The 15224-nt window shown below is 41.7% G+C and overlaps 1 protein-coding gene across 8 annotated transcripts in view; it reads left to right on the top strand.

Annotated features, from left to right (window-relative positions):
* Positions 1-15224, top strand: part of FTO (FTO alpha-ketoglutarate dependent dioxygenase) — a 422823-nt gene that overhangs the window by 122963 nt on the left and 284636 nt on the right. For all 8 annotated transcript variants that reach the window (XR_008704362.1, XM_055553633.1, XM_055553636.1 and 5 more), the window contains exon 3: positions 2296-2923. Coding sequence is in view for 7 of the 8 variants with exons in the window: in XM_055553633.1 (XP_055409608.1) it covers positions 2296-2923 (628 nt within the window). In the remaining variant the exon portion in view is untranslated. The remainder of the gene's footprint in view (positions 1-2295; positions 2924-15224) is intronic.

Here is a 15224-nt window from a genome sequence, read left to right on the forward strand (position 1 = left end):
ACAGCTAATTCATAGTGTTTCCATTTGATCTGCCTACAAAATACATATTTTACCTGTTCATTTGTCTCCGTCTCTAATCCAGACCCATTATCATTTTTCTCCTGGATGGTTGTAATAGCAGCAGAGTTTTCCACTTTGACATTTGCCTCTTTCCAATCCCTGCCCACTATTTTAATTAAGAATGATTTTTATGAAATGTAAATCAACCATATAACACAGGGAGCTCTGCCTGGTGCTCTCTGGTGACCTAGAGTGATGGGATGAGGGCTTGGTGGGAGGGAGATCCAAGAGGGAGAGGATATACGTATGTATATAGCTGGTTCACTTTGTTATACAGCATAAACGAACACAACATTTGTAAAGCAACTTTACCCCAAATTAAAAAAAAACAAAACAAAAACACACAACATAAATCAAATTGTTCTTTGCCGTTTGACGTCCTCCAGTGCACTTAAGAGTGATATCTAGAGTCCTTACTTTGCCCTCCCAGGCTCTGTGTGATCCAGCTGTGCCTTCCTCTTCATGTTTAGTGCAAGTCACTCTGCCTTGGGCTCTTTTGCTTTGGTAAAACAGGTCTTATTTTTGTCTCTAGAATAGGCTGGTCTTCATCCTCAGTGCCTTTGTAGGTTTCGGTCCCTCTTCATGGAAGGTCTTTCTCTAGTTCATCTCATGGCCTGTACCTTCTTTTCCTAAAGAGCTCAGTCTATAGGCCGGCTCCAAGAATGTCGTTCCTTCTCCAATGACAGATTTTCCACTGGTTTGTTTCTGTCCAAGTACTTAAGACAACTTGGAATCGTTCTTCATTTGTATGATTTGGTATAATAAAAAGCTCTGTGAGGCCAGGAACCTTATTTCTGTGTAGTGTGTGGTATATGCTCTACAGACATACATTGAATGAAAAAAATGTATAGATAAATAAATGGTCTTGCCCTATTGAGCATATAAATGATTACTGAATGAAGATGTAGAAGAAAAGTGTCAAAAATGGTAGGGAGTACAATACTGAAAAGGTACCAGTCAGATGACACTTTCTGGGGGTAATGTGAGATCCTGGGCTTTGGTTTGAAAAAAACTCAATTTCACTGTGTAGAATCAGGGAGCTCATTGGCTGAAAAGTGAATGAAGTCCTAAACTGCATCAATAAATCCCTGTGTTTCCATGTTATGGGAGGACATTATCTTATAGTGCTCTCCTCTGGTGATACCAGTAGAATTATTACATCTTTCTAAATTGCAGTGGGATGTCTCATCCATTCATTCAGCCAGTATTTACTGAGTACATCCTGGGCACTCATATTATAGTTGGAAACAAAACTATCATGGCTTTTGTGTTCATGGGACTCAGTGTCTGACTCACAAAGAAAAGTTATTTCTCTTTCAGTGAAAGCATTGAAGCAGAAGCCAGTTTTTCATTTATTGAGAGGCTGTGCAATCTTGTGGTTAAGAACTCATGCTTCTGGAGCTCGACTCTGAAGCCTGCAGGTTTTAAATTCCAGCTCTCCTATTATCAGTCCTTGTGACTTTGGGCGAGTTTTTATTTATTTTATTTATTATTTTTTAATTTTGCTGTGCCATGTGCCATGTGGGATCTTAGTTCCCTGAGCAGGAATTGAACCCATGACCCCTGCATTGGAAGTGTGGAATCTTAACCACTGGACCACCAGAGAAGTCCCCAAGATTTTGGAATGTCTCTCTACCTCAGTATTCTCGTCTATGACCTGGAGATAATATTTATAATAGTACCTCCACATAAAGCTGTAAGAAGTAAATGAGCTGGTATGTATAAATCATTTTGAATAGTACACAACACTTGGTAAGCCCTTAAAAAAACAGGTGTTAAGCAGCAATTAATCAGGTTGTGTTTTTTTGGAAGGCCAAAGCTGGAAGACAGGTTGAGGGTGGGGAGAAATGGTCATAGAGGGAGCTTGGAAGACCAAAGACCAAATCATTATTATCATTTTATTTATGTTGTTGCTGTTTAGTCCCTCAGTCCTGTCTGACTCTTTGCAACCCCATGGACTGCAGCACGCCAGGCTTCCCTGTCCTTCACTGTCTCCTGGAGTTTTCTCAAACTCATAAACTTTTGTTTATAATTGTCTGTAATTGAACTTGGACCTAAAACTCTTTGGTGGAGAGTTGATGACTTAGTTTTCTATTTTAGGCTAGAGAGATATGTGTTTAGAAATACCCCTGACAGTCTTCTTTATTCTCCTAAGGCTTATGAAGAAACACACTTTTGAAATAATAAAATTATAGCTCTCCATAAACACATATTTTTGCTTTGCTTTTGTTCTAGTGGCAACTGAAATATCCTAAACTAATTCTCCGAGAAGCTGCCAGCGTGCCCGAGTTGCTCCATAAAGAGGTTCAACAAGCCTTTCTCACGCTGCACAAGCACGGCTGTTTATTTCGGGATCTGGTGAGGATCCAGGGCAAAGACTTGCTCACTCCAGTCTCTCGCATCCTCATCGGTAACCCTGGCTGCACCTACAAGTACCTGAACACCAGGCTCTTCACGGTACCCTGGCCCGTGAAAGGCTCTGATGCAAAGTACAATGAGGCCGAAATAGCTGCTGCCTGTCAAACGTTCCTCAAGCTCAACAGCTACCTGCAGGTAGAGACCATCCAGGCTTTGGAAGAGCTTGCTGCCAAGGAGAAAGCCAACATCGATGCCGTGCCAGTGTGCATAGGTCCAGATTTCCCCAGGGTTGGCATGGGGTCCTCCTTTGACGGGCACGATGAGATTGACATGAAGAACCGAGCAGCGTACAACGTCACTTTGTTGAATTTCATGGATCCCCAGAAGATGCCATACCTGAAAGAGGAGCCCTATTTTGGCATGGGGAAAATGGCTGTGAGCTGGCATCATGATGAAAATCTGGTGGACAGGTCAGCGGTGGCAGTGTACAGTTATAGCTGTGAAGGTACAGTCTGCTCTATGAAGAAGCAGCCCCGAACGTAACATGACCAGAGTCGCGCAGGCTCTGGAGACATGATCGTATATGCGTGCGTGTGTTTGTGTGTATGTAGATGTGTGTCCTTCTAAGGTTTGCTGCGCCCATATATCTACAGAAAATGCTTCTTTCTCATCCATTTGTGCTATCTGGCTCATTGTTATCCTGTGCTCAGAATATTTTCCCTCGTAAGCACTGCTTGTCATTGTCTTTCCCAAGCCCTGGAGAGCCGCATCTTGGTTTCACACACCCAACTGCCTTTTTCTAAAGCTCAGAGTAGATCGTACAGTTGTTATAATTAACTTGCTGATAAAGGGCCAGGAAAACAAAAATCTGTCAAATCCTTCCAGGTTCCCACAGGTGTACATTTCCAGTCTTGCCAAAACATTTTATTACAATTGACATCGCTGTCTTGAAGGGAGTGATTTGTCAACTGTGGACTTGTTCTTGGCTTCCTCCAGTTTTGACTACCGTCCTTCCTCATCAGAAACAGCTGAGGTGGGTTTTATAAGCTGATAGACCTCTATTTTCAGGAGTATCTCTAGCCCGCCCCCCTTGCCCCCCCATCAGTTCTGCAGTTTTAGACCTGAGAGGGTTTCTGTGGCCAGCCTGTTCTTGCAGTTTCTGAAACCTGGTGCCCTTGGAGCAAAGATCACAGGCTACCTTTTCTGTGGTCTGCACAAATTTTCCTTCTCTGATTGTTCAGGTTCTGTGTTTTGAAGGTCCCCAGTGTTTTTCAGAACAGGATTATAAAAAAGGTAGGTGGACAAATCAAGGACAGAGTGACCTTTGCTGACTTCTTTGCCTGATCATTTGGCAAAGGAATATAAGATGTAGTGTTAGCTCTTTTGGTGATGGAGAGGGAGGCCTGGCATGCTGCAGTCCATGGGGTTGCAAAGAGTCGGACACAACTGGGTGACTGAAGAACAGCAATTAGCTCTTTTGCCAGTTTCTGTCTTCTTCTTATTCATTGAAAAATGCTTGGAAAACCAGAGTTCTAGATATACCATCGGGAATCAACTGGAACTTTTAAGGGCCATTGTTTCCTGAAAGCTTGTTTTTTAATTGGATTTTGTTGTTATTTGACTCTTATTTACGAAGACAACTGTTTTGGAAAAGGGATTTTCAAAAAGAAACTGTCCTTGCTTGCTCTCTATCTTACCATTTCCCAGTCTCAAAAATTTCCTCTGGATAGCTAAAATGTTTTCCACCTTTACCTTTGGTCTTTGGCCAGGATCAAGGAACTAGTTTAGCAGTTAGAAAGTTTACTAGTTTCACTGGCATCTCAAATAATGATGCTGACCCAGGAAAATTGCTTGCAGGAGATTTGATGCTTTCCTAATGGAAAGAACCGTGAACCTCTGATCTTTAATAAGGTCTTGCCAGGGATTTAAGAACTATCACATCCAAGAACTCTGATGTTAACGAACAATGGAGTTTGCTAGTTTCTTTCTTAAGGAGGCAACTCTCTGAAACCGAGGCAGTGGTATGTGATAGCTCAAACAGCTACAAAGATGTCTTTGTGCTCCTGCATGCTCTCAGCCTTTCTGTTTAATAGTCCTATTGTACTCCCAGAGCGTGGGTGATCAAATAGTTTTTGAAACCAGAATATCTTGTGGAGAGGAATGAAAATTTTTAATGACTGTTTCTGTGGTTGGGAGTAGTTAAGATTGATAAACTATACAAATAAACCTAAGTACATAAAGCTTCATCCTTGCGCTTATCACCTAGACGAGGGAACTGCAGAATGCAAATCTATAGGGGCAGGGTAATTCCTTTGTGTTCTTAATCCCCAAAGTTCCCAGAACTTGATCTCATAATAGTAGCAATACTGGGAGCCCTCATTTATTGAGCACCTACTGTGTGCCAGGCACTGGTAGAAGCATTTTACATTTATTTACTGATGTTATTTTTGTTATTTTGTTTTAACTCTGTGAATGAAGTACTACTGTTATCCTCATTTTACATATGAGGAAACTGAGGTGCAGAAGGATGGTGAACTTTTCCATGGTTATACAGCTATGATCAGCAGAGCTAGGATTTGAACTCAGACCGTCTGGCTTCAGAGTCCTAACAACTAAGGCTAAATGCTTTGTGAGCGGGTATTTCCTACCTCTACAGTATAGCTGGGCTTCCCTGGTGGCTCAGTGGCAAAGAATTTGCCTGCCAATGCAGGAGATGCAGGAGACACAGGAAACATGGGTTTGATCCCATGTCTCTGACCCTGGGAAAGCTGAATCCACTGAAGCATGGACATTTGTTCCCATAATTCTTAAGTCTTTATTTCAAAGTGAGTAGCTTTATACTTCTTAGCTGTCTTTGAGACCAGGAAAAGCTAGGTTATAATTACAGCTAGAAGTTTTAGAGCGCTCATAACTTAAAACAAAATTTTTTTTTCCCCTTAGCCTCACAGCATCCCTGTCTAAGGTCTCAAAGCTCATTTGATCTTGTTTATTTCAGTGTGTCGTGCCATATCTGTGTTCGTTGTTTCTGAAGTCACTTCCACTGCTCAGTAAAACTTGTTTGATCTTATAAGTCACATTTTTTTAACCCCCATGCAATTATTTATTCAATTAACAGTACGCATCTACTGTTTGCCAAGCACTCTTCTAGATACTGAGAATATGACAGTGAACAAAAATTGTTGCCCTCGTGGGGCTATGTTTTAGCAAGGAGAAACAGGAAAGAAACAAATAAGCTTATATATATTGCAAAGGTAAGGCACAGGCTTACAGTTTTAAATCGGAAAGTTAGCCTTCCTTCAGTTGGGTAACCTTGGAGCAAAGATTGGGAGGAGCATATGAATGAATTGTGAAGACTCAGAGATGGGACATGACCTTGGGATGTTTCAGAAGCAACAAGTATGGATGGAAGAGAGGCAGAGAAGAGGTAAAGTAATAGAGGTGAAGACAGACTGGAAGACTAGGGGTGGGAGGTGGCAGAACATAGGACCTTCTAACTTTGCTACAGTTTGTGCTAAGTTGCTCCGTTGCATCCAAGTCTTCGTGAGCCCATGGACTGTAGCCCTCCAGTCTCCTCTGTCCATGGGATTCTCCAGGCAAGAATACTGGAGTGAGTGGCCATGCCCTCCTCCAGGGGATCTTCCCAACCTAGGGATCAAACCCTGGTCTCTTACATCTCCTGAACTGGCAGGCGGGTTCTTTACCACTAACACCACCTGGGAAGCCCAGTATTGTACAGTAGGCCCCCCTTATCCACAGGGGATGCCTTCCAAGACCCTCTGGTTTCCTGAAACCATGGATAGTACTGAACCCTATGTAGACTGTGTTTTCTCCTATACATCCATACCTATGATGAAGCTGAATTTATAAATTAGGCACAGTAAGAGATTAACAACTATAACTAATAATAAAATATAATAATTATACCATAATAAAAGTTCTGGTTTCTCTCTTGTATCATATTGTACAGATTTAGTACCTTGCCTATCTTAACTAACCACTTATCACTCACTGTCACCATTAACTTTTGGAGTTTGAGGTGCAACAGCAAAACTAGCTTAAATTTCTTTTTCCTTCTTCATGACTTCACAGATAGAAGATTTGTTCTTACCATAGATGTTAGAAACATTGGCATACAGCTCTTTTTCTTTCCATACTAAGTTGAGAACATTCACCTTTTCACCTAAAGGAAGCACTTTACAACTTCTCTGTGGCCGATTGGGATTGCCAGCATCACTGTTCTTATGCTTTGGGATCATTGCTAAGTCTAGTAAGGGAATGCATGTGCTGGATCCAGTAATGCAAGCTTGCTGGAATGCAGGCTCTGCAATACCATGACAATTGACCTGCTAACCAGAGGGCTACTAACCACCCCTGGACAAAGGGGTGAGTTACTTTCCAGGCAGGACAGAGCAGGATATCATCGTGCTGCTCAGAACGGCATGCAACTTAAAAACTTATGAACTGTTTATCCCTGTAACTTTCCATTTAATATTTTCAAGATTGCTGTTGACTGTGGTTAACTGAAACCACAGAAAGCGAAACAGCAGATAAGGAGAGGCTACTGTATTAATAATAACAATCCTGGGCTTGTCCTTGGAGTGGGATGGGCCAGTGCAGCAGGGGTAGAAGGGAGGCAGGACTGGAAGCAGGGGAGCTGCAATAGGCCATTGGGGGGTCCAGACTAGAGACGGTGGATCAGGTTAGAAGAGGCAGAGGTGATGAGACATAGTTCTATCGAGTCCCGTATCTTTTTACCAGAAAAGATGGCAGTGCCTGTCAGAGAAGAAGCCCAGCAGCAGCATCTCCCAATTGTCCAGAGAGGGCTAGGGATTTCCCTGGTGGTCCAGTGGCTAAGACTCAATGCTCTCAATGCAGGGGTGGTAGATTTGACCCCTGGCCAGGGAACTAAATCCCACAGGCCACAACTAAAGATCCTACATACTGCAAAAAAGATGGGAGATCCCAAGTACTGCAATTAAGACAGTGCTAATTTGTTTTAGTCGTGTCCGACTCTTTGCAACCCCATGGACCGCAGCCCTCCAGGCTCCTCTGTCCATGGGATTCTCCAGGAAAGAATACTGGAGTGGGTTGCCGTGCCCTCCTCCAGGGGATGTTTCCAACCCAAGGGTGGAACCCTGGATTGTCTCTTACATTTCCTGCATTGGCAGGTGAATTCTCTACCATTGGAGCCATCTGGGAAGCAATTAAGACCTGGTTCAGTTCAGTTCAGTTGCTCAGTCGTGTCTGACTCTTTGCAACCCCATGAATCGCAGCACACCAGGCCTCCCTGTCCATCACCAACTCCTGAAGTTCACCCAAACTCATGTCCATCAAGTTGGTGATACATTCCAAACATCTCATTCTCTGTCGGCCCCTTCTCCTCCTGCCCCCAATCCCTCCCAGCATCATGGTCTTTGCCAATGAGTCAACTCTTCCCATGAGGTGGCCAAAGTATTGGAGTTTCAGCTTCAGCATCAGTCCTTCCGATGAACACCCAGGACTGATCTCTTTTAGGATGGACTGGTTGGATCTTCTTGCAGTCCAGGGGACTCTCAAGAGTCTTCTCCAACACCACAGTTCAAAACCGTCAATTCTTCGGTGCTCAGCTTTCTTCACAGTCCAACTCTCACATCTATACATGACCACTGGAAAAACCATAGCCTTGACTAGACCTTTGTTGGCAAAGTAATGTCTCTGCTTTTGAATATGCTATCTAGGTTGGTCATAACTTGCCTTCCAAGGAGTAAGTGTCTTTTAATTTCATGACTGCAGTCACTGTCTGCAGTGATTTTAGAGCCCCCCAAAATAAAGTCTGATGCAGTTTCCACTGTTTCCCCATCTATTTGCCATGAAGTGATGGGACTGGATGCCATGATCTTAGTTTTCTGAATGTTGAGCTTTAAGTCAACTTTTTCACTCTCCTCTTTCACTTTCATCAAGAGGCTTTTTAGTTCCTCTTCACTTTCTGCCATCAGGGTGGTATCATGTGCATATCTGGGGTTATTGATATTTCTCCTGGCAATCTTGATTCCAGCTTGTGCTTCCTCCAGCCCAGGGTTTCTCATGATGTACTCTGCATATAAGTTAAATAAGCAGGGATATACAGCCTTGACGTACTCCTTTTCCTATTTGGAACCAGTCTGTTGTTCCATGTCCAGTTCTAACTGTTGCTTCCTGACCTGCATATAGGTTTCTCAAGTGGCAGGTCAGGTGGTCTGGTATTCCCATCTCTTTCAGAATTTTCCACAGTTTATTGTGATCCACACAGTCAAAGGCTTTGGCCTAGTCAATAAAGCAGAAATTGATGTTTTTCTGGAACTCTCTTGCTTTTTTGATGATCCAGCGGATGTTGGCAATTTGATCTCTGGTTCCTCTGTCTTTTCTAAAACCAGCTTGAACATCTGGAAGTTCACGGTTCACGTATTGCTGAAGCCTGGCTTGGAGAATTCTGAGCATTACTTTACTAGCATGTGAGATGAGTACAATTGTGTGGTAGTTTGAGCGTTCTTTGGCATTACCTTTCTTCGGGATTGGAATGAAAACTGACTTTTCCAGTCCTGTGGCCACTGCTGAGTTTCCCAAATTTGCTGGCATATTGAGTGCAGCACTTTCACAGCATCATACAGCCAAATAAATAAAATAAATAAATATGTTTTAAAAAGATAAAAGGCTAGGACCATAAGAATGGGTGGACTTCCCCCCCCTCCATAGCTTTATTGGAGCATCATTTACATACAATAACTGCACATATTTAAAGTCTGCAATTTATGAAGTAGGATGTGAAGTTTGAGGTGGTTCATTGGCACAGACTAGCCCAGATGTCCCATCTGGGGAGTTCTTATCAATATAATCGACCCTACTTTGTTGGAGTTTCAGATTCCTGAGTCCCATGCTCTTTCCTAATTTTTTTCTTTATTTTAATGTGAAGCATTAGAGATTAGTATCCTCTAATGATATCTTAAGAAAGGGCATTTAGAAAGCACATTTTGGAGACCTTGAATGTCTCAATTTATCTTTATTCTGCATTGACATGTGTAGATACTTTACGTAAGGAAATCTTGACAGAAAATAATTTTCCTTCAGAATTATGGGGATGTCATATGTACCAGTGTCTTTTTATCTTCCACTGTTCATGTTGTGAGCTCTGATTTTTTTTTTTCTTTATCCCTTATTTGATAAAGATTTTTTGATTGGGTTATCCCCTAATATTTTATACATTCACAGTGATTTTTTTTCATCCATTATACTGGCATTTGATGGGTCCTTTCAATCTGGAAGGAAACTCATGTCCTTCAATGTGGGATATTTTCTTGAATCACTTTGTTAATTGTTTCTTCCTCTCCAGCTTTCTTTTCTCTCTAGAATCCATATTTTTTGATACTCAAACTGTTTCCTGTAATTTTGTTACTTATTCTCTTGTTTTTTAATCTTTTTTGTATTTTAATCTTTTTAATCTATTTGTTTTTAATCTTTTTGTATTTTTTAAACTGAGAGTGTAATCCACTCTCAGAAGTTATCTTACCTTTATCTTTCAACTGGTTACCACTATCTTAAGTTCTAAGGCCATATATTAGTTTTATACATATTTGAATTAGAATTGTAAGCTCTTTGAAGGAATGGTTTGTGTCTTGATCCTTCTTTGTATGTGCATATAATGCAAATCAGTATTTTTTTGCCCCAAATCAGTAGGTATCTTTTGTCCTTGAGCAGTTCATGCTATTTAACTACATTGTGGCCATTGTCCAATAACTGATTTCTGCAGCTGCAACCTCTGTTTAATACTAAGATTCTTTAGATTGCACATAGCAGATGCTTGGCCTAAACAGGTTCATTTAAGACAATATGAAATTGTTTTATTTACTACTAAGGCCAGTCTCGCTGGCTTCAGGTGCACCTTATTTCAACAGTAATGGTGTGGCCAGCTTCAGACTTCTCCCCCTTCATATTTTGGCTCTTTTTGAGCTGTAGCTTTATTCTCTTGATGGAGGTAAACTTCTTGTGGCCCCCAAGTGTCTGCCTCCAGCTTTTGTGGCTACTCTCTTTCTTGCTGAGGAGCTTTGAGAAGGAGAGAACCGTGCCTTGGACATGGGTAAAGCTTTGCCCTAGGGACTTCCCTGGTGGTCCAGTGGTTAAGAATCCACCTTCCAATGCAGGGGATGTGCCTTCTGTCCCTGGTCAGGGAGCTAAGATCCCACGTGCTGCAGGACAATTTAGCCTGGGCACCACAACTAGAGAAGCTTGTATGCCGCAACGAAGACCCAGCGCAGCCAAAAATGGTTAAAAATGAAACAAAGCAAAACAAATCAGTTAAATAAAAAGCTTTGCCTGAAGATAGGTGAACAAATAATTATTCTTTTTTGATTAATCCAGTTTGATTGTGGTCTTCTATGCTGTTTACAGTCTTCCCTGGTGGTTCAGTAGTAAAGAACCCACCTGCCAATGCAGGAGACTTGGGTTTGATCCCTGTGTAGGGAAAATCCCCTGGAGAAGGATATGGCAACCCACTCCAGTATTCTTGCCTGGGAAATCCCATGGACAGAGGGGCCTGGCGGGCTACAGTGCATGGGGTCACAAAAGAGTCAGACGTGACTTAGTGACTAAACAACAACAACAACAATATTGTTTTCAACATCCAGGTTTTCTCTAAGGCTCCATGACTCTGTACTTTGCTGAGGTTGCCCACAGAATTGCAGCCTTTGTTGTTTGAAGCTCTGGTTCAAGGAAGTTTATTTGAGAAGCATTTCGGCTTCCTCTCCTCATTTTGTGTGTGTGTCTGTGTGTGTGTGTGCAGTCACTCAGTTGTGTCCCGCTCTTTGTGACCCCATGGACTGTAGCCTGCCAGGCTTCTCTGTCCATGGAATTTTTCCAGGCAAGAATACTGAAGTGGGTTGCTACTTCTTCCTCCAGGGGATCTTCCTGACGCAGGGATCAAACCCACGTCTCCTGCATTGGCATATGGGTTCATTACCACTGAGCCACCAGGGAAGCCTCTCATTTCATATTTTATTTTAAATAATGTCATGGTCTTAGAGCTTTAGCCAAGAACTCCCAGAGCAATTTTTCTCTCCTCTTCTCACTTTCACTTTATTCCACCATGTCCATGAAACATGATATAATGAGGTTCTCCTATGATGTGAATATTTATATCTTAAAAATTTTTTTCCCCAAATGCTTAATCTGAAAGCTGACAGAGCCAGACATCCTGTTGAAAGGCTTCAGATTTTTTCGGTAAAGAGTTCTCAATATTTCTCATGAAATCCTAGAAAACTTATAATTAATTTCATAATTTATCTGTGTCAGGGGACTACATTTGTCCCTGAATTGCTGCTTTCGAGACATGTTAGAACAGCTTCTTGTCATGGATTTTGAGCTGAGATTGATAAGGGTTTTTTTTTCCTTCAAACTTCTGAATTCTCTATTTCTTCAGACCATACCTTGCTCAGTGGCTAAGGAGTGTTCTCTGGGTTAGCAGCTGGCTTGACTGATTGTTCCTCACAGCCAATCAAGGAATGCATTTTTAAATGGTAGAGTTCTTCCAGGAAATCTTCTTGGCCAACCCTTCTTTACAAGGATCAGAGACCTTCAGGTTGTTATTGTTGTTTAGTTGCTAAGTCGTGTCCAACTCTTTGCCACCCCAGGGACTGCAGCATGCCAGGCTTCCCTGTCCTTCATTTTCTCCCAGAGTTTGCTTAAACTCATATCCATTGAATCAGTGATGCCATCCAACCATCTCATCCTTCGTCATCCCCTTCTCCTCCTGCCCTCAATCATTTGCAGCATCAGGGTCTTTTCCAATGAGTTGGGTCTTTACATCAAGTGGCCAAAGAATACCAAAAGGAGCTTCAGCTTTAGCATCAGTCCTTCCAATGAATATTCAGGGTTTTTTTCCTTTAGGATTAACTTTTTTGATCTTGCAGTCCAAGGGGTTCTCAAGAGTCTTCTCCAATACCACAGTTCATAAACATCAATTCTTCAGCAGTCAGCCTTCTTTATGGTCCAACTCTCGCATCCATACGTGACTACTGGAAAAACCATAGCTTTGACTATATGGATCTTTGTTGGCAAAGTGATGTCTCTGCTTTTTAATACACTGTCTAGGTTTGTCATAGCTTTTCTTTCAAGGAGCAGACATCTTTTAATTTCTTCAGGAATATTTCCCAAGTGTTCTCTGGCTTATGCCATTTGCCATTATTTTGGAAACCTGTCCAGAAAGATTATCCAAAGTCAGCACTTAGAAGCATCTACCTTCCAGAGGGATCATTCTGGGAAACAGATCTGACCTACGGAAAAGTCACCATCAGTGTCTGCCACTGCCCTCAGCATAAGCCTAGCTTGCTTACGTGGTTCACAAAACCGCCATGCCTCTTTGGGCCTTTCCCCACCTCTCCAGCCTTTTCACTTGCAAATCCATGTCATTCAAGTAACAGTCCTTTGCTGTTTTTGTTGTTTAGTTGCGAAGCCATGTCTGACTCTTGGCAACCCCATGGACTGTAGACCCCCAGACTCCTCTGTCCATGGAATTCTCCAGGCAAGAATACTGGAGTGGTAGCCATTCCCTTCTCCAGGGGATCTTCCTGACCCAAGGATCAGACCTGTGTCTCCTGCTTGGCAGGCGAATTCTTTACCACTAAGCCACCTGGGAAGTCCGTAACACTCTTACCACTAAGAATCATTATGTTTCTAAACATCCATCTGCCATATCCCTTCTAGAGTGTGTCTTCCCAGCCTTATACCTTTCCCCTTTCACCTTTTGTGTTTCTCCATTTTGAAAAATGATTCCTGGTCCCAGACACTGGAATGTCATAGATCAGTGCTGGACAGAATACATCCTTAGACTTTGTCTACCAGCTGAGCCTCTGCAACTTCTGGGTTTCTCCTGCTCAAGATTTGTGACATGAACAGGATGGGACCTGCTGTGTAAGCCCCCCTAGGTATGGGGTAAGGAAGCAGAGGAAATTGTTGTCTGGGCCAGAGTCTTAGAAATGTTAGCACTTGGCTAAGGCAACACAAGTGTGCGTGCGTACATGCTCGATTGTGTCTGACTCTTGGTGACCGCATGGACTGTGGCCTGCCAGGCTCCTCTGTCCATGGGCTTCTCCAGGCAAGCATACTGGAGTAGGTTGCCATTTCCTTCTCCAGGGAATCTTCTAGACCCAGGGAATGTACCCACGTGTCCTATGTCGGCAGACAGGAGAAGCCCCAGCTAAGGCAACAAGAAAGAGGAAATAGAGCTATTTTTTTAATGTGTGGTGATGAGAAATATATATATATATACACACACACACACACACACATATACATATTTGCACATCAGCAAAATTGTTGCCATAGAATATTAATGGTATTATGCTTTAAATATGGTAGAAAATTTCAAGTGATATATTTTACTTGATTAGAACTGTCATCTCTTCTTTCATGCTCAGGCTTCTGTATTTGTTGTCTGTGTAACAGTGGTTTGCACACAGCTCTGGGAATGCACACAAAATATTTGATGACATTTATCTTTTATTAAATGGAATTAATTTTTTTCTCAAAAACTAGTTAGCTATTTTTTTCTCCTTTATTTCTTAAAGCCTTTTAAGATGTGACAGAAAAATCTTACAGGTACACATGGAAAAGTAATACTTGATTGCAGTTGAAAATTAATTGGTTAACCTGGGGGTTGAAGTTTTGGACATTTTAAACTTGACGGTTAAACTTCACATTCTTTTGCATTTTGTCACATCTTTCGCTTCTTTAGTCGTTTGGTTAGTGGGAGCTGGGAATGCACTGAACACACTGAGACACATAAAACCCTTTCAGTGTTGCTGAAGTTCAAAGGCAAGTAGGAGCCAATTGCCTCTGCTTGTTTCCAAAATAACATAGGGAAACAGTAATAAGTTGCAGTTGCTATAAATAATTACAAGTTGATTTTATTGAGAAAGTGAGCAACACTGTATTTATGCAATAAAAAATTTATCAGACATACATCTTCCCTCCTCCCTTCTCAGCCCACGGAGGAAACAAACCTTCAACAAAACATTATTTTAATGAGCACATTTCAAAGGTGCTGGATTTATGGGAGACATCAGGCAACACTGATTGCAATTACTGTCTCTCTCTGTCGTTCAGGACTTTATTGATGCCATATTGAGAAGAGTGTGAGGATGAAAGTTAGAGGGGAAAGTAGTCAACCAGCCTGTTAGCCTGTAAACATCCATACTCGGTGGCATCAAAAACCTCCTAAAAATGGTTGTCTTTGTAGTTTAAAACTCATTTCTTTTTCAAGTTGTTGATTTGACCAGAGATGGATGTACAAAAAAACCTTCTTAAAATGTCTCTATTCTTTTCCTTGGGCTTCTCAGGTGGCTCAGTGGTAAAAATATCCACCTGCTAAGCAGGAGATGTGGTTTCAATCCCTGGATCTTGAAGATCCCTTGGAGAAGGAAATGGCAACCCACTCCAGTATTCTTGTCTGGGAAATCCCATGGACAGAGGATCCTGGCAGGCTACAGTCCATGGGATTGCAAAAGAGTTAGACATGACTTAGAAACTAAACAACAATTCTTTTTCTCGGGCTACAAGCTACAGCTATTATCATTGGGACCCTCTAGAATAAAGCAGCCTGAAGACTTATAGTATAAAAGATAATAAATACTGATTTTTCTTATTAATATTCTTTTGTTAAATCAATCTGCTTATCAAATAATTGAGTATTATTGCTTTATTATGTTGTATGTTGGTATTGGTCATGTGAATTAGTTGGTATTAGTCACATTACATCATTTTTTTCCTACATTTTTTTTTTTTTTTAACATTTTGGCCAC

This window comes from Bubalus kerabau, chromosome 17 (genome assembly GCF_029407905.1).
Source record: "Bubalus kerabau isolate K-KA32 ecotype Philippines breed swamp buffalo chromosome 17, PCC_UOA_SB_1v2, whole genome shotgun sequence".
NCBI lineage: Eukaryota > Metazoa > Chordata > Mammalia > Artiodactyla > Bovidae > Bubalus > Bubalus kerabau.